The sequence below is a fragment of the Oncorhynchus mykiss genome, chromosome 24 (assembly GCF_057628025.1).
Source record: "Oncorhynchus mykiss isolate SJ-2025 chromosome 24, ASM5762802v1, whole genome shotgun sequence".
In the NCBI taxonomy this organism is placed as follows: Eukaryota; Metazoa; Chordata; class Actinopteri; order Salmoniformes; family Salmonidae; genus Oncorhynchus; species Oncorhynchus mykiss.
This window is the reverse complement of record NC_143045.1, coordinates 12,754,978-12,767,731: the sequence shown is the minus strand read 5'-3', so window position 1 is coordinate 12,767,731 and position 12,754 is coordinate 12,754,978. Positions and strand designations below refer to the sequence as shown.

Sequence of the window (12,754 nt, the reverse complement as noted above, 5' to 3'; positions counted from 1 at the left end):
GCGCAAGGGAAGTGAGTTTGAATGTATGTGTTTTCTAAGTCGTTTTCGCATACACACTATAAATGTCCGAACTCAGAATCAAATATGCTTCCCAAAAATAGCATGGTGGCTGTGGTAAAAAGTTTTATTTTGAACTTGGCTGAACGTTTATTTATCAGTAGCCTGATTTCAGACTTCCATGTTAACAGGATTATTAGGGAAAGTGTTCTTCTTGCAAAGCATGTAAACGTTTTAATCTAAGTGTTATATTAATCTGCCTAGCCACAATAATCGCATTATTGTGCGCATGTAACCTTACACACTGTCATTGTCATCAAGCACCTCTCAGTAGGTCCATAATTACTTAATAAATCATCCTCACCAGGACTCCCCTGCTGTACAGTAACCTTCATATGTCCATGCTGAAGTATCGCCCCTCTGGATAAGGCCTGGAGGAGGGAAAAACAGTTTTCCCATCAAGTCAGGAATAAGGAGATGATGAGGAGTATTGGTGTTGTATAGGGACATCCTTCCTTTAAAGGTGAGAGGCTGGGACTATGTCTGAAATGACCCTGTTCAAAATAGTGTACTATGGAATTAGGGTGCCATTTCGGATGCACCCTGGGTTTGCAGTTTGTCACAACTTGTTTCTGGTTCTACTCACCAGGTAGATGACATCCACGGAGCCCTTTGGGATGGTCTCCCCTACGATAGCATACTGGATGGTGATTGACACTTCCTCCCCACATGCCAGTGGTTTCTCCATCTTCTGAATAGCCAGAGAGCTGGATGTTTTACTGTGAGGGGCAGTGGGCCGGATCAGTGAGAGTATGTGTTGCCCTCTGTTGAAATAGGGGACCCTGTATCTAGGGTTCTCTGCTTCTGGTGTGTTGCTAACCTGGAAAGCAACAGAGGGAAGAGAGAGTATAACGAAAGGCCCAATCCCAAATCGACCCATAGAGCTCCACCTCACCCTCTGATAGGATAGGTGGAAGTTTCACCATATTGCTTATTATACCAATGGAATCTTCTCAGATCTCCACAAGAGCATGATAGACCTCAGGGTGTAGGGTCAATGGGGTGATTTGGGATTGAGCATAAAGAGTCTCAGAATCTTTCAAACGGAATCATAGGAATACTTACTATGAGGTTAATATCCTCTTTGGGCATAGTGGTTGTGTTGAGGGAGAAACTGGCAACGCCATGACTGTCCGTGGTTAGGTTCTGGAGACGATGTGAGGACCAGCCTTTCTTCTCCAACAGGTAGACTAACATGTCAGAGATAGGTGTGTTGTTGAAGTGAACAACGTTTATCTGAGGAAAAAAGGAGTAATGTTACATAGTACATGCTACATCTGTTTGTCACTGTTACCTACCATTAGTAGTTAAGTAAACAGGAATGTCAAAGAACAAATGGCATCCACAATTCAACAAAGTTCAAGGAACAATAACACTGGATCTGGACTTACCTTGCCCTCGATAATTGATCCATGCTCATAGATTTTGGGTGTGTCAACAAACGTGAGTTTTCCAATCACATAGGAGAGCGCTATGTGTTTTTTCTCTGACCGTGTAATACCTGTTAAAGGAAAACAAATGAGAATAGGATGGTTTATTTAACAAGAACACATGCCACCATGATGCACAATGACCGTTCACAATGCAGAAGTCAATTGCAGTGCAGTTTACACAATATTTTAAAACATGATTAAAAACATATATACAGTGGGGCAAAAAAGTATTTAGTCAGCCACCAATTGTGCAAGTTCTCCCACTTAAAAAGATGAGAGGCCTGTAATTTATCATAGGTACACTTCAACTATGACAGACAAAATGAGAAGAAACAAAATCCAGAAAATCACATTGTAGGATTTTTTATGAATTTATTTGCAAATTATGGTGGAAAATAAGTATTGTCAATAACAAAAGTTTCTCAATACTTTGTTATATATCCTTTTATGGCAATGACAGAGGTCAAACGTTTTCTGTAAGTCTTCACAAGGTTTTCACACACTGTTGCTGGCATTTTGGCCCATTCCTCCATGCAGATCTCCTCTAGAGCAGTGATGTTTTGGGGCTGTTGCTGGGCAACATGGACTTTCAACTCTCTCCAAAGATTTTCTATGGGGTTGGTGGCTAGGCCACTCCAGGACCTTGAAATGCTTCTTACGAAGCCACTCCTTCGTTGCCCGGGCGGTGTGTTTGGGATCATTGTCATGCTGAAAGACCCAGCCACGTTTCATCTTCAATGCCCTTGCTGATGAAAGGAGGTTTTCACTCAAAATCTCACGATACATGGCCCCATTAATTCTTTCCTTTACACGGATCAGTCGTCCTGGTCCCTTTGCAGAAAAACAGCCCCAAAGTATAATGTTTCCACCCCCATGCTTCACAGTAGGTATGGTGTTCTTTGGATGCAACTCAGCATTCTTTGTCCTCCAAACACGACGAGTTGAGTTTTTACCAAAAATATATATTTTGGTTTCATCTGACCATATGACATTCTCCCAATCTTCTTCTGGATCATCCAAATGCTCTCTAGCAAACTTCAGACGGGCCTGGACATGTACTGGCTTAAGCAGGGGGACACATCTGGCACTGCAGGATTGTAGTCCCTGGCAGCGTAGTGTGTTACTGATGGTAGGCTTTGTTACTTTGGTCCCAACTCTCTGCAGGACATTCACTAGGTCCCCCCGTGTGCTTCTGAGATTTTTGCTCACCGTTCTTGTGATCATTTTGACCCCACGGGGTGAGATCTTGCGTCGAGCCCCAGATCGAGGGAGATTATCAGTGGTCTTGTATGTCTCCCATTTCCTAATAATTGCTCCCACAGTTGATTTCTTCAAACCAAGCTGCTTACCTATTGCAGATTCAGTCTTCCCAGCCTGGTGCAGGTCTACAATTTTGTTTCTGGTGTCCTTTGACAGCTCTTTGGTCTTGGTCATAGTGGAGTTTGGAGTGTGACTGTTTGAGGTTGTGGACAGGTGTCTTTTATACTGATAACAAGTTCAAACAGGTGCCATTAATACAGGTAACGAGTGGAGGACAGAGGAGCCTCTTAAAGAAGAGGTACACAGGTCTGTGAGAGCCAGAAATCTTGCTTGTTTGTAGGTGACCAAATACTTATTTTCCACCGTAATTTGCAAATAAATTCATAAAAAATCCTACAATGTGATTTCTGAATTTTTTTTCTTCTCATTTTGTCTGTCATAGTTGAAGTGTACCTATGATGAACATTACAGGCCTCTCTCATCTTTTTAAGTATGAGAACTTGCACAATTGGTGGCTGACTAAATACTTTTTTGCCCCACTGTATATAACATTATGGTGTAGCACCGAAGGTCAAACACAGGTCTCCACAATCTTATTAAACATATTGACATCATGCCTTTCACTCTCAATTCAAAAAATCTGTTTTCATTTGATTGCAGGCAAATGTTGTCATCACTTTTCCCAACTCCAAATTCTTGTGATAAATGACTTGCCTGTCCCTTCCTCCTCTACTTTTGCATTAAAACTAAACCTGTCTATGAGCATTTTCTCTCCACCATTCTTTGTGAAAATGGACATGTTGAAGACATGAGAAGCACAGCCAGTTTGGTCCATCTGGGAAAAGCAAGCAAAACCACAGACATTAAGAACTGATTTAAATACATTTAACCACATCACATTCAAATGTAATATGTTGGTAAAAACAATTATACTGATGATAGTTTCTTCAGGAAAGCATACAGACCTCTATTGACTCTTTATGACAGGGGGCTGTATAATCAGGAACTTCTCGATGAGTTTCCACATCAATTCTCATTGATATGAATACATCGTTCCTTAAAGGTCGGCACAACTCTACCTCTGCTTTTCCAGGTACAGGCTGTCCATACGTGTATCTGATTTTATTTCATAATGAAAAGCATCAAAAACAACAGATTTCCTACTTAGAGAGACATAGTATATTGTAAACCTCATATGAGACATTACAAAGGCTCATACATGCTGCTTACAACAATTTAAAATGCATTATACCTGCAGGCTTTCTTTAAGTCAAGTACTTTCAACATTGTCAATGCATCTAGACCTGTATTGATAAAGCCTCTCAGTGTATAAGTGTTGATCTAGGATCAGTGTAATCGTTTGTGTCACATGTATAGGGGGAGACCTGATCCTAGACCAGCAATCCTACTCTGAGATGCTTTATGACTAAAGGCCCAGCTGTTCATGTAAATGCCACTGTCTCAAACTTTTAAATTATTAGAAGCAATTTATAACTTTGAGCAGTAGTAGCATTGTAGGTCTTCATTTAGTTTTTGTCATTAGCACAGATCTGGGTTCAAATACGTGCATATTTATAGTTTATTTTTTAAATATGATCCCCTTTTCTCCCCAATTTCGTAGTATCCAATTGTTAGTAGTTACTATCTTGTCTCATTGCTACAACTCCCGTACGGGCTCGGGAGAGACGAAAGCCGAAAGTCATGCGTCCTCCGAAACACAACCCAACCAAGCTGCACTGCTTCTTAACACAGCGCGCCTCCAACCAGGAAGCCAGCCGCACCAATGTGTCGGAGGAAACACCGTGCGCCAGGCAACCTTGGTTAGCGTGCACTGCGCCCTGCCCGCCACAGGAGTCGCTGGTGCGCGATGAGACAAGGACATCCTTAACGGCCAAACCCTCCCTAACCCGGACGACGCTAGGCCAATTGTGCGTCGCCCCACGGATCTCCCGGTCGCTGCCGGCTGCGACAGAGCCTGGGCGCGAACCCAGAGTCTCTGGTGGCACAGCTAGCGCTGCAGTGCAGTGCTCTAGACCACCCGAGAGGCCCAAATACATGCATATTTAAGTATTTGTTTCCAAATACACTATTCTAAATACCCCTAGGACCAAACAGACATGGGTTGAAATGTATGGAGTATTAAAATGTTTGTATTTCCAAATACATTCCAATACTGAATTACTTGTATTTTTTTATTCAACTAGGCAAGTCAGTTAAGAACAAATTGTTATTTACAATGATTGCCTACCCTGACCAATTGAGCTCCACGTTATGGGACCAATCACAGGCAGATGTGATGCAATCTGGATTTGAACCAGGTACAGCAGTGGCTTAGACCACTGCGCCACTCGGTAAATACTTATTTTGAGATGTATGCAAAAGTAATTCAAATAATTAAATTAGTATTTGACTCAAAGTCTGCATTTGCGCAATGCGATTAATTAGACAGTGACATGAGTGGAGTTACACATAACAACAGTGCATTGCAAAACGGCGATAGTGTAGACTCACGTTGCACACACTTCTAATTTATACTCCTCTTGAACAATGCTGATCTCATCGGTGAAGTTCATTTTGATCTCAAACTTTGGCAAAACTAGATATAATAGAACAGCAGTTAACTCATGAATGTTCCTGGATTGTGATTTAATGATTCATCTGCCAGATCCATAATATTACCGAGCATGAAAGGTAAATAAAGAAGCTCAACTTACCATATTTTTCTACCTTGAAGTTATGGTATATTTTGTTATCACCAATCCACACTACAATAGCATATAATCCTACGGGTGCTTCAGAGTTCAGGGGGTGTGAAAGCTGCAGAATGTTGCCGCTAGATGATGTATTGACCCACTGTCCAATCCTGTTCTGACGAATATCCTGTTTATTCATAGAACAAGGGACACATTTAGCAGGGCACAAGACTGTGGAACGTTCAGATACAAACATGTTATGTAAGCCAAACATGCCTGTCTGACATGTAGAATAAGGAGTCACGTCAGTTCTATTCATGACATTTCTTTCTTAATGTTCTGAAGTTTGCTTACTGAAGGTGGCCCAGATGTGTTCACATATAGCTGATATGGAGGATTCTGGTAACTGCCATGTGGAAATGAATGATGACCTACCTAGCTGGTGGAGTCATCGTCTTATCATGTTGTAGTATTTTTGACAGACTAATAAGGGTCTTACCTCAAGTTCCACAACATTGTACTGTGAAGGACAAAGACAAAAGGTTGGTTAATGTTTTATGAATAACTAAAATTCCCCCAAAATGAACTGAGGAACAAAGCTGTATGCAACTATAGGAATTAGGCAGGTGCTTGGGTTTGTCTCCTCAACTAAATATCACATGTAGTATTTGCACTGGGACTTTAAAATAAAATCAGTAGATTAATTCAATCTCAGGAAAAATATCCCATACATTCCAATCTGACCTACAGTAAATTAATTGAAAATCCCATGTCCTGTGGTGAATGTTTGAGGACCCTAAAATACACACACGCAGGTTTATTTAGAGAACCTCTGCAGAACCTTTGCACTGAGTGCTATGGGTCTCAAATGTTTGTGTAGCCTTATCAAACAAACATGGCCTAAAGATTTGGATTTTGCCCCATAGTTGTTCAAAACATTTCCCATTTCCAAAGTCTTATTGTTCATGGAGTACTAACGAGATGTGTATAACATGTTGTGGCTAGTTGATTACTGAATTAAAATAACCATTTACAGTATATTGTCCATCATAAGCCTTGTCCCTGTCCATAAGGCAGGAGCCTATGTCCTGTTTCTGTAGAGTGAAGGAGCCTGGACAGGATGCTAGTCTATTGCTGGGCATTAACCTCAATCCATCTCCTTAATGTTCAGTGCCAAGTAGAGAGGCATCTGATCCCGTTCTTTGGTAAGGCTTGGCACCCTAAATCTTCCATTCTCAAGGAGGACACTAACCACAAGGCCGTAGAGTTGAGTTGGTTGGACAATATCATACATAGTGTTACATGATACCTGATTGCTACATCTATCAGACAGTAATGTGAAACAATCCTTGAGATTCTTCTGTATTTGTCTTTTTTTTTAAGTAGTTGAGATACTGATCCAAATGAAGATGAAATAGATGTCATTGTTTTCAATATTCAATCATTTTCAAGACTCACCAGCTGATTGACAGGGCTAAAATTGGTATCCAAGGTGATCACTCTAAACTGCACTGTAAAAAGACAATGAAAAGACAAAGACAAGCACTCAATGAGAAATTTAGAAGCATAATTTAGCTAAATTTCCCAGATTCTCCAGAAATCCCTGTTGAAGGATTCCCAGATTCCAGGAATCTTTCAACCAGGATTTCTGTAAAACCTGGGATTTTTGTGAAAGTTACCAGAATTTAGCAAGACAAACTTTTGACAGCTACTCTGGATAGTATTTTACACTGTTGGTACTAAGGCCCCAATTCAATCAATTGCAGTTAAAGGAAAACTGCACTGAGTTCGCTGAAAATATTTACACTGTCAATATAAGTTGACACATTCTCATTTACCGCAACGACCTGGGGAATAGTTACAGGGGAGAGTAGGAGTGATGAATGAGCCAATTGGAATCAACGGATAATGTCCAGGAGAAGAACAGTTTGTAACATGTGATATGTTGGCTCAAATGCCAGTGTACATATTCTGTCTGAGTGAACCCACAGCGGATTTGTTCTTGATCTGCACCTGATGGTGCTGTTTCAAGTGTCTCTGGGATGACAGAGCAAACCATCATAGAAACATGCTCCCACCTAATTGTCCTGTTTCTTAGCAAGGAGACTAATTGTGTAGGTCACTGGCTCTGTGTAAAATTACCTGTTTGTCCTGGGTTGTAGATTGGTTTATCCGTTTGGATGAATGTCATCGGACTGTAGGGTTTGATCATGACCTTTCTCTCCTCTGTCGATAGAAAAGTTTCACCTCGAACCTCCACCTTAAAGTTTTGCACTTGGTCACTCTCCACCTTAGGGGCCTGTCAGTGAGACAATGAACCAATGACATATGATCCAGTGTGGCTTAGTTGGTAAGAACGTGCTGCAACAATGTCAAGGTTGTGAAGATTCAATCACTTCTCCTTTCATCAGTGTGTTTTAAAAATGCTTTTTCTTCAGTAGTTAATGTCATCTTTTTTATGTCAAATTTTAGCTTGAATCCCAGAAAAGTTTTGGTAGGCCACCACATTGATATTTCCCATCAAATAAGATAGCATTGCACTAAAATGAAGAGATGCATCACAAAGCTGAGAAGTACTGTATACTCTTATTGGAATGGTTCTGGATGTCGACCAGTGCTGGCTGACCTGAAACTGGAAGCAGCGGTGAAACTCTTGGTCAGAACTCTCTTGGAGAATAATTTTGCTCTGCTCATCAACAATCAGAGATATGGTCATGACCAGGGTCTCGTTGGGCTGCAGAAGACTGGCACAAAGCTTGGCCTCTGAGCCTGCCTGGATCACTGCAGGAATGGCTACCATGTAAACCCTAGAGAGAACATATGCCAGCACAGCAGCAAACATACAGGAAAATTAGTACAAAATGAGAGTGCACCTCTAAAAAAGAAACTACAGATGTAGAATCTTAATTTCACAAGTATTGTTATAGCAAAAATAATCCTGCAGCAACACGATTTGAATGTTTTGTCCATAATGTTGCTTGATATGTGATTCCGCAATTATCTGGACAAAAGTAGACAGGTTGCATGAAAAGTGCAATGCACTAACACATAATATGTGTTAGTGCAGGTTTTCAATTAATTTATGTCAAACACAATGCTCGTCTGCATTTCCTGCGGCGCCATGCAAGTAAAATGTGTGTACAGAGTACATGTAACAACAAAATAAACACGTTTATTTTGTCCTCCAAAGAGGAGGGGTGGGCCAAAAAAAATAAATAATAATAATTAAGATAAAAAAATAAAGATTCCTTTTTAAAAAGCCTATACTTATAGGTGAAATACACAGAACAAATATCTGCAGAAAGGGTAGATGAAAAACAGTTCTAAATTTGCTCAGGACGAGACGCCACATCTGATTACTAAAGTCTAACTGACTGTGCAGATTTACTTACGATCTTGGAGTTTCTTGACAGAAACAAAGCCAGTGAAAGCAGGCAAAGAATATCCATCTCCAAACATGAAGCCCAGAAGGAACCATGACTCAATGAGAGAAATAAAAAGTCAGCCTATGTCCCAGTATTCCTACTGACAAGACTTCCCTACTGCACTGTGTAGAGTACAAGCAGGGGAACTGGTGTAGCCAGGAGGAATGATTGAAGTTAAAGTCTTGTGAATGTTTGACCAATTTGTGTCAACAACAGTGATTTTCAGTGATTGGCAGATTCTCTGGCATGGAGACTACACATGCACCATCAATATACTTACAGTACAGTGCAGGACATTGGCTTGCACTATGACCTGATTACATCTCAATAGTTTGCATGCAATGCCTGTTTTTTACTTAGTCCATATTAAAAATATATATATATATTTAACTTGGCAAGTCAGTTGAGAACATCTTATTTACAATGATGGCCTACCAGGGAACAGTGGTTTAACTGCCTTGTTCAGGGGAAGAATGACAGATTTGTACCTTATCAGCTCGGGGATTCAATCCTGCTACCTTTCGGTTACTGACCCAACGCTCTATCCACTAGGCTACCTGCCGCCCCTTTATAATATACAGTGGGTTCAAAAATGATTGGATCTCTTGATAAAGATGAGCAAAAAAGACTATAAATAAAAATAATATAAATAAATATTACAAACATTGAGCTACAGTGGCAAGAAAAAGTATGTGAACCCTTTGGAATTACCTGGATTTCTGCATAAATTGGTCATACAATTTGATCTGATCTTCATCTAAGTCACAACACTAGACAGACAGTCTTTTTAAACTAACAACACACAAACAACTATACGTTTTCATGTCTTTATTGAACACACCGTGTAAACATTCACAGTTTAGGGTGGGAAAAGTATGTGAATCCTTGGATTTAAAAACTGGTTGACCCTCCTTTGGCAGCAATAAACTCAACCAGACGTTTTCTGTAGTTGCGGATCAGACCTGCACAACGGTCAGGAGAAATGTTGGACGATCCATCTTTACAAAACTGTTTCAGTTCAGCAGTATTCTTAGGATGTCTGATGTGAACTGCTCTCGAGGTCATGCCACAGCATTTTAAATCGGGTTGATGTCAGGACTCTGACTGGGCCACTCCTGAAGGTGTATTTTCTTCTGTTGAAACCATTCTGTTGATGATTTACTTCTGTGTTTTGGGTCGTTGTCCTGTTGCATCACCCAACTTCTGTTGAGCTTCAATTGGCGGACAGATAGCCTTACATTCTCCTGCAAAATGTCTTGATAAACTTGGGAATTCAATTTTTCGTCGATGATAGCAAGCTGTCCAGGCCCTGAGGCAGCAAAGCAGCCCCAAACCATGATGCTCCCTCCACCATACTTTACAGTTGGGATGAGGTTTTGATGTTGGAGCGCAGTGTCTTTTTTCTCCACACATAGTGTTGTGTGTTCCTTCCAAGCAACACAACTGTAGTTTCATCTGTCCACAGAATATTTTGCCAGAAGCACAGTTGAACATCCAGGTGCTCTTTTGCAAAATTCAGACGTGCAGCAATGTTTTTTTTTGGACAGCAGTGGCTTCTTACGTGGTGTCCTCCCATGAACACCATTCTTGTATAGTGTTTTACTTATCGTAGACTTGTCAACAGAGATGTTAGCATGTTCCAAAGATTTCTGTACGTTTTTAGCTGACACTCTAGGATTCTTCTTAACCTCATTGAGCATTCTGCCCTTTGCTCTTGCAGTCATCTTTGCAGGACAGCCACTCCTAGGGAGAGTAGCAACAGTGCTGAACTTTCTCCATTTATAGACAATTTGTCTTACCGTGGACTGAAGAACATCAAGGCTTTTAGAGATCATTTTGTAACCCTTTCCAGCTTTATGCAAGTCAACAATTCTTCTGGGATCTCTTTTGTTCGAGGCATGGTTCACATCAGGCAATGCTTCTTGTGAATAGAAAACTCAAATTCTGTGAGTATTTTTTTATAGCACAGGGCAGCTCTAACCAACATCTCCAATCTCTTCTCATTGACAGGACTCACATACTTTTTCCAACCTACTGTCATGTATTGTCATGTTGTGTCTTGTTTCTGTCCTTTCCCTTCACCCTGTCTCCCTCTGCTGGTCGTTATTAGGTTACCTTTTCTCCCCCTCTTTCCCCCAGCTGTTCCTTGTCTCCTCCTAACTACCTCGTCACCCCTTTCCCACCTGTTCCCTTTTTCCCTCTGATTAGTCCTCTATATCTCTCTCTGTTTTTGTTCCTGTCTTTGTCGGATTCTTGTTTGTGTTATTCATGCCTGAACCAGACTATCGTCGTGTTTGCTGCAACCTTGTCCTGTCCTGTCGGAATCTGCCTGTCCATCTGAGCCTACGTATGTTTTGTTATTAAAGAAGCTCTGTTTACGTTAATTCGCTTTTGGGTCCTCATTCACGCACCGTAACACCTACACTGTGAACGTTTAAATTATGTACTCAATATAGACAAGAAAAATACAATAATTTGTGTGTTATTAGTTTAAGCACACTATGTTTGTCTACTGTTGTGACTAAGATGAAGATCAGATCAAATTGTATGACTAATTTATGCAGAAATCCAGGTCATTCCAAAGGGTTCACATACTTTTTCTCGCAACTGTATATGGTAAGCATTTTTTTTAAACAATTATATTATTTTATACTAATACAATTGTTCAGAGAAATATATTTTGTTTAACAAGTAATACCAATCATCTCAAAAAGATAAGGGTGAAAAGGATTGGATTCCCTGTTTTCAATAATCCAGCACCCTCGCCTTATGAGATTGGAGAACACATTGGGAGGTATCTTAGACCATTCCTCCATACAGAATGTTAGTAGTCAAATGGCCATCCAGACTATTTACAGTGCCCCCCCCCCCCCCCCCCCCCCCCCCCTCACACACACCCTCTTTACACCACTGCTACTCTCTGTTGTCTTCTATGCATAGTCACTTTAATAACTCTACCTACATGTACATACTACCTCAAATAACCGGTGCCCCCACACATTGACTCTATAACGGTACCCCCCTGTACATAGTCTCGCTATTGTTATTTCACTGCTGCTCTTTAATTACTTGTTACTTTTAGCTCTTATTCTTATCTGTATTTTTTTAAACTGCATTGTTGGTTAGGGGCTCGTAAGTAAGCATTTCACTGTAAGGTAAGGTGTAAGGTTGTATTTGGCGCATGTGACTAATAGCATTTGATTTGATTTGAACTAGACAAAAACATCAAGAGGACCATGACAAAACGTTCTAAGAACGTCCTAAAAACATTCTTGGGAACGTCCCTGGAACAAACCTGGGACTGCAAAAAACTTGGACCATGACTGTTTAAATTGAATTAATGTAAATTATGCATTTTAAAGTAAAGTATTCTCATTGATGTGATCACGTGAATTTCATGGTTTTTTTTCGTAACGGAACCACAGATCAAGCAACATTATGGACTAAACGGTCAAATCCTGTTGCTACAGGATAATTTTTCTTGACAATACTGGTCAAATTAAGATCCTACATTACATCTGTAGTTTCTTGTTTAGAGGTGCCCTATCATTTTGTACAGATTTTCCTTTGTGTGTATGGTCTCTGTAGTGTTTACATGGTAGCCATTCTTGCAGTGATCCAGGCAGGCTCAGAGGCCAAGCTTTGTGCCAGTCTTCTGCAGCCCAACGAGACCCTGGCCATGACCATATCTCTGATTGTTGATGAGCAGAGCAAAATTCTTCTCCAAGAGAGTTCTGACCAAGAGTTTCACCGCTGCTTCCAGTTTCAGGTCAGCCAGCACTGGTCGACATCCAGAACCATTCCAATAAGAGTATACAGTACTTCTTAGCTTTGTGATGAATATCTTCATTTTAGTGCAATGCTATCTTATTTGATGGGAAATATC

General features: G+C 40.6%; 1 protein-coding gene and 1 pseudogene across 4 annotated transcripts in view; one reads left to right on the top strand and one right to left on the bottom strand.

The window, feature by feature from the left end:
* The window catches only part of LOC110503754 (alpha-2-macroglobulin), a 32,777-nt gene extending 23,445 nt beyond the window's left edge, over positions 1 to 9,332 (bottom strand). Inside the window, exons 1-13 of one of the 3 annotated variants that reach the window (XM_021582259.3) lie at positions 8,836 to 9,332; positions 8,070 to 8,250; positions 7,586 to 7,742; positions 6,902 to 6,954; positions 5,943 to 5,963; positions 5,465 to 5,630; positions 5,262 to 5,346; positions 3,716 to 3,866; positions 3,465 to 3,585; positions 1,449 to 1,558; positions 1,123 to 1,293; positions 644 to 877; positions 344 to 428 (exon numbers count right to left, since the gene is read on the bottom strand). In XM_021582259.3, coding sequence (XP_021437934.2) covers positions 344 to 428; positions 644 to 877; positions 1,123 to 1,293; positions 1,449 to 1,558; positions 3,465 to 3,585; positions 3,716 to 3,866; positions 5,262 to 5,346; positions 5,465 to 5,630; positions 5,943 to 5,963; positions 6,902 to 6,954; positions 7,586 to 7,742; positions 8,070 to 8,250; positions 8,836 to 8,921 — 1,621 coding nt within the window. In that variant the 5' untranslated portion in view covers positions 8,922 to 9,332. The remainder of the gene's footprint in view (positions 1 to 343; positions 429 to 643; positions 878 to 1,122; positions 1,294 to 1,448; positions 1,559 to 3,464; positions 3,586 to 3,715; positions 3,867 to 5,261; positions 5,347 to 5,464; positions 5,631 to 5,942; positions 5,964 to 6,901; positions 6,955 to 7,585; positions 7,743 to 8,069; positions 8,251 to 8,835) is intronic. The other 2 variants (XM_036961978.2, XM_090218331.1) reach the window with 2 other exon arrangements.
* Positions 9,333 to 10,502: 1,170 nt separating this feature from the next.
* The window catches only part of LOC110503324 (alpha-2-macroglobulin-like), a 40,554-nt pseudogene continuing 38,302 nt past the window's right edge, over positions 10,503 to 12,754 (top strand). Inside the window, exons 1-2 of the transcript XR_016491249.1 lie at positions 10,503 to 10,519; positions 12,457 to 12,637. The product of XR_016491249.1 is annotated as an alpha-2-macroglobulin-like (transcript). The remainder of the gene's footprint in view (positions 10,520 to 12,456; positions 12,638 to 12,754) is intronic.